At 42.4% G+C, this 10,813-nt stretch overlaps 1 protein-coding gene across 1 annotated transcript; it reads left to right on the top strand.

Annotated features, from left to right (window-relative positions):
* The first annotated feature begins 99 nt into the window (after nt 1–99).
* On the top strand, nt 100–8,559 carry ldlra (low density lipoprotein receptor a). The gene is made up of 18 exons (XM_005738029.1): nt 100–346; nt 2,759–2,884; nt 2,989–3,111; nt 3,195–3,575; nt 3,679–3,801; nt 3,881–4,003; nt 4,118–4,237; nt 4,442–4,567; nt 5,443–5,614; nt 5,698–5,925; nt 6,012–6,130; nt 6,245–6,384; nt 6,515–6,656; nt 6,898–7,041; nt 7,185–7,529; nt 7,632–7,712; nt 7,801–7,958; nt 8,101–8,559. Exons 1-18 carry the CDS (start codon nt 289–291, stop codon nt 8,155–8,157), a joined length of 2,766 nt encoding a protein of 921 aa, XP_005738086.1. The 5' UTR covers nt 100–288; the 3' UTR covers nt 8,158–8,559.
* The last annotated feature ends 2,254 nt before the right edge of the window (nt 8,560–10,813 follow it).

Here is a 10,813-nt window from a genome sequence, read left to right as displayed (position 1 = left end):
TTGTGCGCCTCAGAAATCACACCACTCCAGGCCCCGCCCCCTCCCCACTCCCCCGGATCCCACCCACAGGCTCCTGGACCACATTGAAAGGGGCTCTGATGTTGTCACAAGCTATAGTCTGCGGAGCTCCATCATCAAGAACTTCCAGCAGGAGCATCTCTGTAACAAGCAGACCGCAACTACTGTTCCAAGTGCCCCAGCATTCCCACTATCCCCAGTGTTACTGACAGGCTGGAAACTCATTAGTGTAGGCTTTCAGTGGAGCATCTTCCAGAGTAGCTGCCAAGCATGAGATTGCTGTGTTGCGCCTCCCTGCTGTTTCTCATCAACTTCGTCTTTCAGACAAGTAAGTTCTGAGATTTGCATCCAAACTTTGTGAATTTATGCAGTCCGGACTACTTTTACAGAGTGTGTGCGTGTGCGCTGTGGTGCTCCAGCTTGATGCCGTTCAGTGAAGATATGTGGATCAAATCTTACCGCTTGCGCTTTCTTTAAATGTAAAGACTTGAGGAGGGTGGGGTGATGGTTGAAGGGGCTTCTGTTTTATCACTTAAAAATCAAAATTTTAAATCGTTCATATATCATCATTGTTCATATTTTCCGTCATTAGTGTCTGTGCAGCCTTTAATTTTAAATATAATTGTACTCCTTGACTTTTCTTGCCGGTGTGTTTTTGAATGAAGCTGCATTTTTTGTGCTTTCATTTACTGGCGCTCAGCGCAGCAGCTTCTGCAGCCAATCAGGTTTGAACAGTGCGTGTGTGTGCGTGTGTGCGTGTGTGTGTGTGAGTGATTGTTTTAAAAAAAAAAGTGTCAGGTGGGGTTTCTGAAGAGCCGGTTTTGAAAGCCGCTGTCTGAATCATTCATAGTGATTCAGAAAGAGCGCCTTTTGCGCAAAACCCCAAACGTGCAAACACCCCGGGCTGTTCTGATTCAGATTTGGATGAATTACAGGTGCACATAAACTCCCTACAATATCCTCCCTGTTTGCAGGAGGGTGGAATGCCAGATACCGTGAAACTGACTGGATTCTCTCCAGATCATCCCAAACCACAGTCATCTTCAGGCTGAATTTCTCACAGCTTTGAAAGCCACACAGTCACACCTGTTCCCAACATACTAGTTCGAGAAAGTAGTGTGACAGGAACATGTCGGAACTGGTTGTCGCCCTTCCGCATTTCCTCAACAGTCACAAAGAAGCCTTGTGCTTAAAAGTTTCAAATTTCGACAGACGACCTGCATTACCTGCATTTCTGTCTCTGTGATGCAGAGACGTTAGATCTTATTCATTTTTAAAGGTGTGTTAATATAAGTTTAAGTCTGAGCACTAAGGGGCATCTTAAATAACATCAGGGTCAGTGACTGACATACATCGGATGTCAGAGACTGGAAACCTCCCCCCTCCCAAAACAAAAAAACAAAAAACAGGCATATGGGCACATGTTGTTGATTTGCCCTCAATCAATAACCCAGTCATTCAGTCCACTTTGTCTTTCAAGGTCTGAACTTTAAGCCCATTAAGTAAATAACCAGCGGGTCTGACCAACATTTCACTGGATTCAGGGAATGAGAGCTGATGCAGAAATAGCAAAAGTCCACTGAGCAGCCTTAACATTCAGAGAGAAGAACAGTTTTATTACCTGCGAGGAAATCCTCAGAAGCCTGTCAGTATGAAATAAATCATTATCTTTATAGCGATGGCAGTATTGCCATTGCCATAAATATTGTGTCATAAAAATGAATAGCTAATCTCTCCTTGGTGTAGATGTTTGCAAATCTGGAGTCATAAAAATACTACAACAAGAATAAACTCAAGGAAAGCCGTCACCTTATTTGATGGCCGCATAAACACCAGCTGTTTGACCTCTCCTAAGAGTCCATTATGATTTACTATGCATGAGATGTGTATGTAAGCATACATAATTTATGATTAGCTTTCATTGAGCTGCTCTTATGGGGGACACACATATGAAAATGTACATTTTGGAATCCGTAGTGAGACGCAGACTGTTGGTTTCTTATATAAATCTGGTTATTTCGAAGTTTCAGAGGCTAGAAGTAGGAAAGGCCTAAACTACCAGCTCTTGTGAATTTCTGTTAACATTCATATGCACTCTGATTGGTTCTTCTAGCTCAGAAGCTTTAGTGCTTCCATTAAAGATGAGGTTTTGGAGGAAGAGTTTCTGCCTTCAGTTCTTTTTCTACCAGGAACCATAAATGCCTGAAGTTTCCAACTGCGATTTTGAACGGACTACATCAGCATATCCCTGATAAAGGCACCCTGTCCTACTCACATACATGCTGTAACTAGATTAGCCATTTATCTTTTCTCTAAATAACACTGATACACTAGTGAGCTGACACCAAATCTCTCGGGATTACCTGATATTTCTACTCCAACAACAGAAATACTTTTAGCCACGCTGTTGATGTGGCTCTGCGTTAGTCTGTCACTGGGTTCGTCCACCTGTATAACCTTCAACTGCTATTGGATTTTCTTTCTATTTATTGTGTTTGAATGATATTACATTTTACACACCTATCCTCAGCATGAGGTCTAGCCTAAACTGTATTTGGTGTTGCTGCTAATTACCTAACATGCTAATTTTGCTAATGGTTGTGTGATGGCTCGTGTGGCGTGGAGTGTAGAGTTTAGAGCTCCCAGTAAAAAATGGTGTGTGAGGTGTAGCAGCTTCATAAACAATTGCTAAAACAATTTTTTTTGAACTGTTTTTTTTTTTTATGTCCGTCTTTCACAGATGCACTGATAACATGTGGAACCAACCAGTTCCAGTGTGGGAATGGGAGATGTATCACACTGAGGTGGGTGTGCGATGGCTCTGATGACTGCGGAGATGGCACAGATGAACTTCCTGGTACCTGTGGTGAGTACTCCGTGACCTGATCTGTGAATGGACTTTCTTTGGTGCTTCCATAATCCCGCAATCCAAGACCTCAGTTAAGATTTTCTTTGTTGTGCCACTTCCAGCGGTCAAAACATGCAAACCAACAGAGTTCAGCTGTGCAGGGCGTCTTAACCAGTGCATCCCGAGCACGTGGCACTGCGATGGTAAAGCGGACTGTGAGAATGGAGCTGATGAGGTGAATTGTGGTAAGTCCGAGTTCAGAGCCCCATGCATTACCCAGCTTCCTACGTTCGCTAATGTTGCTTCCTTGTTCTGATCGACCTGTCAGCGGCCAAGCAGTGCACGGGGTCCGAGTTCCGCTGCAAGAGCGGCCAGTGCGTGTCGTCCTCCTTTGTGTGTGATGACGACCTGGACTGCGAGGACGGCAGCGACGAGGAATCCTGCCCGCCCGTCACCTGCAGTTCCGCTTCCTTCCAGTGCAACAACACAGTTTGCCTTCCACACCTGTGGGCCTGCGACGGGGACCGCGACTGCACCGACGGCTCGGATGAGTGGCCCGAAACCTGCGGGACAAAGACTCCTGACCTCGTGAGCATTCATCACTGCTCCTCGATGGAGTGGCGTTGTGGCAGTGGAGAGTGCATCCATGTTAGCTGGAAGTGTGATGGACAGGCTGACTGCCTTGATCAATCAGATGAAGCTAACTGCTGTAATTATGAAATTTTTTTTTTTAAAACTATCTCTTTGTCCCTTTTTATGAATTCATTAGCGCTGCTATTTCTTACAATCTCTTGTCCTTTTCATCCCCCTAGCTCATGCCACCTGTTCTCCTGACGAGTTTGAATGCGGCGATGGTACTTGCATCCATGGGAGCCTGCAGTGCAACCATCAATATGACTGCAGGGACATGAGCGATGAGATTGGCTGTGTGAATGGTATGAGTCCCACCTTTTGGACAGCCGTGTGAATCTCTAATCTATTTTTGCTGAACTCGTCTTTTATGTCCATACACAGCGACCCACTGTGAGGGCCCAACCCTGTTTAAATGCCGCAGCGGAGAGTGCATTAGTATGGAGAAGGTGTGCGATAAGAAACGTGACTGCAGGGATTGGTCAGATGAACCTCTTAGGGAATGTGGTGAGTACCCCTCATAAATAACTGTCTGATTATTTCTACTTTTTTGTGCTTTTAATAAGATTTACTATACTTTATGAATTCCAATGAAAAAGATCCTTTGTCTTCTTCCTTCAGATTCCAATGAGTGCCTGTACAACAACGGCGGGTGCTCTCATATTTGCAAAGACCTAAAGATCGGTTATGAGTGCTTATGTCCCCCTGGATACAGCCTCGTTGACACAAGGCGCTGTGAAGGTAGGCCACACTATTACAGTAAAAAATGTGAACTTCAACCAGATTAACAAACGGTGCTAATAATCTATTTACTTTTGACCCTTTTACTGGCTGCGCTTTTAGATAAAGAAGGATCTCGTAATTCCATGTGTACACAGTGACTCGACATGCTCGGACTCCTGGTTCATTGAATTTTAAAGACATTTCTCTTTTCATTCGACTCAGATATCGACGAGTGTGCCAACCCAGACACCTGCAGTCAAATCTGCATCAATCAGATGGGCAGCTACAAATGTGAGTGTGAGGAGGGTTACCAAGTTGACCAAGCAACTAAACACTGCAAGGCCATTGGTAAGTATTCGAGCTCTCTGTGTTCTGCCCATGCTGTTCTCTTGTGTTGTTGTGTAATCATTAAATGTTTAAACTTGATGACTAAACCGTTTCGCTGTTACACTTCGGGGGGTGGGGGTTAAGGATCATTAAAGTCCTTTTTAAGCATAAAATTAGATTTATTTGTATAAAGATAATTATGCATTTGGTATTTGTTTTGTTGAATGTCCATAGATATAAATAAGATTGTGTTAGAATAGAAATAAAATTAGATTTTTGGCACTTTTTCTATAAGAAAACAGAGTTTATATTTCACACAGTGTCACAAGTAGAAGGTGCAGACTGTATATAAAAGATGTAAAAAGATACCATGACATCACTAACTTGTCTGTGGATTAGCACGAAGCCTTTCATTTATGCTCATTAGCAGCCTTTTTTTTTTCTTTTTTTGAGCCAGAAGTAATCAAATTCAGTTTATCAGTTAAAGCTAGCAAGCTTATTAGCTCTCTTGCTCTCTTTCGCATGAATGCTGTTTAAGTGGCAAAATTGTATTAATTATATTCCTAGAACGCCACCACTTATCTTCCAAAGCTAGGATACATATTGTATTCGTATTAGTGCTGTCAGCATTAATCTCGTTAAAATGACGTTAACGCTATAACCGCATTAACGCGGCAGTTCTCTGTTAGCACGGTTAGCTCGTTAGCGCTGTCCAGCCCCACGCACAGGGTGATCCGCGCTAACTCGCTAACAGAGATTTGCCGCGTTAATGTAGTTATGGCGTTAATGTCATTTTAACGAGATTAACGCTGACAGCACTAATTAGTATCATTTAATTTCACTTTTACTTAAATAGGAAACTGCAAAATAAAATATACCTCATTCTGTCCTTGTAGGAACAATAGCCTACCTTTTCTTCACTAACCATCATGAGGTCAGAAAGATGACTCTGGACAAAAGTGAATACACGAGAGTAATCCCTCGCCTAAAGAACGTTGTGGCGCTCGACATGAACATAGCCACCAAAGAGATCTACTGGTCAGACATATCCCAGAAGAAAATCTACAGGTGAGCAGGAATGAAACCGGAGCGAAAATATTCTTTTTGTTCATGATACTCTTATTTGACACTTGTTTTTACTTTCTACCCAGAACTCCAATGAACTCGGCTGAAGACTCCACTCAACACCACATCGTGATCGGTAATGACATCGATGCTCCTGAGGGAATTGCCTTGGACTGGGTCCATGGTAACCTCTATTGGACCGACAGCGTTCGTGGCACGGTCTCAGTTGTAACTGCTGACGGTAGCCGACGTAAAACCCTCTTCCACCAGGACTTATCGAAACCCCGCGCTATTGTGGTAGACCCCCAAAGCAAGTAAGCTAATAGCACTGGTAATAGCAGTGATGCCTATATTGTTTGTGTTACGCGTACGTAACAGAACTATTTTTTTCACATTCCAGTTTTGTTTACTGGACCGACTGGGGGAATCCAGCTAAGATTGAGAAGGCAGGTCTTAATGGAGGAGACCGCACCGCACTGGTCACTAACAACATCGTGTGGCCTAATGGCATCACACTCGGTAAACTCAAGCACTCATGTCTCTTCAGTTTCAAGTTTTTGATTATTTATTCATGTAAACGTTAACACCAGTGTTCACTCTAGTCTAACTTTCCCCAACCCACTTCCTCCCCAGACTTGCTAAACCAGCGGCTATACTGGGTGGACTCTAAGCTGCACACCCTCTCCAGTATCGATGTTCAGGGCGGTGGTCGACGCACCCTCATCATTGATGAACACAAACTCGCTCACCCACTGGGGCTTGCTGTATTTGAGGTACCAATTTACCAGCGGATAAACCCAGAGACCCATGACCAGTACATCTCATAAACAACTCGCTGCACATGTAAACTGTAGTGTTTATCATATCTCAAATATTCAATCTTAACTGTTTCTGTGTTTGCAGGAAAAAGTGTTCTGGACAGATGTGAGTAACAGCGCCATCCTCAGCGCCAACAGACTGACTGGTGAGGACATTGTGCCGCTGGCGGAGCACCTATCGTCACCAGAAGACATTATTCTGTTCCATAACCTCAAACAACCTGCTGGTAAGAGAGTTACAGTACTAAAAGACTTATTTTTTAAAGATAAGATGAAGTTAAGTCGGGGCTTGCTTTTTCTATATTGATATTAGAAATATTGTAAGCTAAACAGTGAGATTTGCATCTATTAATTGGGTGCTTAGCCCAGCTCATTCACTTTTGTTTAGCATACAGACATGAGAGTGGAAGCTATCATCCAAAGCGTACATTCCAAAGATTCCACTGTTCTTTTTTTTTCCCATTGCAGGAAGAGACTGGTGTCAGGTGTTCAATGGTGGTTGTGAATTCCTGTGCCTGGCAGCTCCTCAAATAGGAAGACATCCCCCCAAATATACCTGTGTCTGTCCAGATAACATGACGCTAGCCAGGGATATGAGGACATGTGTACCAGGTATGCTAGCAATAGTAATACGAATCACGATAAAATAGTTGCTACAATGTTATATGTGCATAATATATAATAATATAAGTACAATATTTAAGTAGATCAAGCAGCCTTTACCTGACTCCCTGCCTCCTGTTTCTTTTTACCAGCTGTGCCAACACCTGAAACTACTGGGCTACCTCAAGTTCCAGCCACAAGTCCTCCGTATCTGCTACCAGTATCACCCAGCACCACACCGAGAACAATACTCAGGACTACACCCAGGACCACACCGAGGACCATACTCAGGACTACACCCAGGACCATAGTGAAGCCTAAGTTTCACACAACTACTAGAGTGCCGGTCTTAACTCCCAGCACTGTTGCCAGACCAGTGCTATGGCTTACCAGTCCTCCATTCAGGTCCACCACACCCCAACAAAGGATGCCTTCACCCCAGCCAGGAAATCCTAAAGTCTCCCAGACTACCACTCAAGCTCCAGTCACCTCTCCAAGTGAGTTGCCAAAGTGCCAAGAGAGTTGTTTTGCAGATTTCAGATAACAGGTTCAGCTCTATGTATCACTAACTTAAAATATTGTGCTTACCTTTGCATTAGATATCCGACCTGAATTTGCTGAAGTGCTAACCGAGACTGTGTCTACCACCCCAATAGCACTTTACGTTATACTACCTCTTGGTAAGCTCTTTAAGCTTTTGCTCATTCACTGAAAACCCAGTACTGACATCATGTGTAACTAGCCTCGGCATCCGTTTCCATCAAATAGCGATCATCGCTCTGGTGGCTGTTGGTGGCGTTCTGCTCTGGAGGAACTACAGGCTGAAGAACACCAACACAATTCACTTTGACAACCCCGTTTATCAAAAAACCACTGAGGAGCAGGTGCACATTTGGAGGAGGCTTGATGGTTACTCATACCCAAAAGTAAGTCTAAAAGGTGGTAATTCTACAATATAAATATTAATATTAATCTAAATGTAAAAAAATGCTGTTAAACCTTGTTTTGTTGCAGTATCCATTTTGCATCTTTATTTCTAACTTTATTTTTTCTTTGCGTTCCTCACAGAGACAAGTTGTGAGTTTGCATGAAGAGGCAGACAATCCGGTCTTTGCAGAGAACTGAAAAATGATGAGGAGAGTGGAAGGAGGTGCCTTAATGATAAGCTACCTTCTTCATCGTTTAGCATTGTTACCTCACGCAGCACAAAGATATGGTGATCAAAGCCTGTATGTGACAACCTTAAACCACTATATCCTCAAAGATACATAGACGTTCTACTGTGAAAATACCAGTTAATTTTTTTTTCTTATCAAGGCGTACATTTTTTTCTTCATTACTCACCAAAACATACCCGATCATCAGATTGAGAAGTCCTTGATGTTGATCATTTTTAGTTGTTATTATAACTGCTTTGCTGGCAGTGTAACTGTGTCATCTATCAAGCCACTTGCCTGCTTTTGATAATATTACATCTTGCACTACTTATCATTTAAAATGGTAAATGGCCTGTATTTATATAGCGCTTTACTAGTCCCTAAGGACCCCAAAGTGCTTTACATATCCAGTCATCCACCCATTCACACACTGGTGATGGCCTGTTGAGTTTAGCCACAGCCACCCTGGGGCGCACTGACAGAGGCGAGGCTGCCGGACACTGGCGCCACCGGGCCCTCTGACCACCACCAGTAGGGAACGGGTGAAGTGTCTTGCCCAAGGACACAACGACCGAGACTGTCTAAGCCGGGGCTCGAACCAGCAACCTTCCGATTACAAGGCGAACTCCCAACTCTTGAGCCACGATCGCCCCGATAAACAACAGTTTCAGGAAATAGTCTATTTTCTGTAACCAAATGTTTAGCTTTTGCCTCCTGAGTTGCTAACTTTGTTTAGCATAATGATTGGAATCAGGCGAAAGCAGCTAGCCTAGCTTTGTCAAACAGGAAAATCATCTCTAGAGCTTTTTTCTTAAGTTCGTATAAAAACAAAACTGAAAAGTGACGTGTCAGCACCTTATGGGTGTTATGTAGTAAAATTAGCAAGGTGATTGCTACTTCTGTGCAAAACCAGGGAATGGTTTGCTATCTTATGCTAAGCTAATCTAAACTGCAGATAGTAACAGATTATAGTTTTTCTTTAGAGTTGAGTATGCAGCAGGCGAATGTAAATGCTAAACATGCCTCATTCACCCATTCATACGAGCACTGCTTCTATGCAGAAGCGCTATCTAACATTCATACATGCATCAGAGAGCAACTTGGTCTTGCTCAAGGATATTTAGGATGCAGGCGGAGCAGCCAATAATGGAACTACCAACTTTACAATTTCTAGATGACCTGCTCTACCTCTTGACACATGTAATATTATGGGGGCAACACTGGGAGTTACATGCGCCATTGTGACCCTAGTGTGACCTCAGTATGTCAGACTGATAAGTCATCATACGTCATACAATCTGCCTTAGTGTTGTGCAGAAATATAGTCCAAAACAACCTAATGGTACTGCTTCCATTTACCTAGAAAAGAATCTCAGGACACTACGAGTTTGTGCCTCAGTGTGCCTTTTCAGCTGTCCAATGTCTGCGCTAGAGAGGCATCTTTAATTTTTTTTTTTGCATGTAGATCCCTCATGGGGTGTAGTACATTCCTGAAAGGCTGAAAAGCATTGATTCAGACACATGTGACCAAAAGCGGAGTGTATAGTGCTCTGTACCAAGTCACATGTGTATTTAAGTGCTCCCTCAGGACCGGCTGCCTTATACCAGCATCGCTGACAAAAGAATGCCACGTGTCCAGACAGATTTCCTTTGTGGTTTATTATCATATATTTGTATTGTTGAGTTTCTTTTTTTTTCTACAGATTTTGTTCACATGTTTATGTTGGTGCTACTGAGTGGATTTGTATATATGCATATTTACAGCATGTGAGATGGTGTTAGGCAGTGTTACAGTGCTTAACAACTTTAAAAGAGCACGATTGAATGGAAGGTTTTAATGCCACAGCTGCTCTAAATTATCAGTATTTGTAATTGGAAAAATCCTTTTTGCATATAAAAACATAAATTCAATGTGTTATTTGCCTGATAAATAACAATATTAATGTTTAGATTGACAGATTTCTAAAATATTTGTGGGAGCTGGGTTGTTTTATCACAGGTGATCTAATAAATGTGTTAAGCACTGTACCTGCAAGTGTGGTTATGCTAAAGACTATAATATCGTGTGGGTTAATGTCTGTTATCTGGATTTCAAGCTGAAAAAAGTCATGGGTGGAAATAAAGCCATACACTGAGTGACGGTGCAAACTAAGGCTGTAAATACAATGTTCATAAAAATGTACATATTTGCTCCTAACCCTTGTTGTTAATATTGTTTCATCCTTTAAACATTTACTGTACAGAAATAAATGCTTATATTTATTATGAAATCAGTTATCTCTGTATTAACAAAATTACAGATGTTGTTGAACTGCCGCAGCTGGAATGCTGTGGAGGGATATTAAGAGAGCTGTGTATAAATAAATCCCTGCAAACCTGAATGAACTGAAGCAACGTTGCAAAGAAGCAAATTTCTTCATAACAGTGTGAGACACAACAAATGACTGCTACAAGTTAATGCTGTTAAAAGTCGATCTAGAAGCTACTGAATCATGGAGTCTACATAACTGTTGACACGTTTTGGGTGAATGAAATACTGACACAGTGCAGGATGGCACGCGTTGATATTCACCTGAGGTTGTATTTTCCTAATCTTAAGAAATGGTAGGAGACATTTTTATTTT

The sequence above is a fragment of the Pundamilia nyererei genome, unplaced genomic scaffold, assembly GCF_000239375.1.
Source record: "Pundamilia nyererei isolate P.nyererei 1_Seehausen unplaced genomic scaffold, PunNye1.0 scaffold00081, whole genome shotgun sequence".
Lineage (NCBI taxonomy): Eukaryota > Metazoa > Chordata > Actinopteri > Cichliformes > Cichlidae > Pundamilia > Pundamilia nyererei.
Note: the sequence above shows the minus strand (reverse complement) of the source record. Positions and strands in the feature narration are given on the sequence as shown.

Excerpts from the sequence above, each read along its gene's own strand:
- ldlra (XM_005738029.1), top strand. The coding sequence starts at position 289 with ATGAGATTGCTGTGTTGCGCCTCCCTGCTGTTTCTCATCAACTTCGTC. Across the intron at positions 5,926-6,011 it reads GTGGTAGACCCCCAAAGCAA|TTTTGTTTACTGGACCGACT; the intron begins GTAAGCTAATAG and ends TTCACATTCCAG. Across the intron at positions 6,385-6,514 it reads TGGGGCTTGCTGTATTTGAG|GAAAAAGTGTTCTGGACAGA; the intron begins GTACCAATTTAC and ends CTGTGTTTGCAG.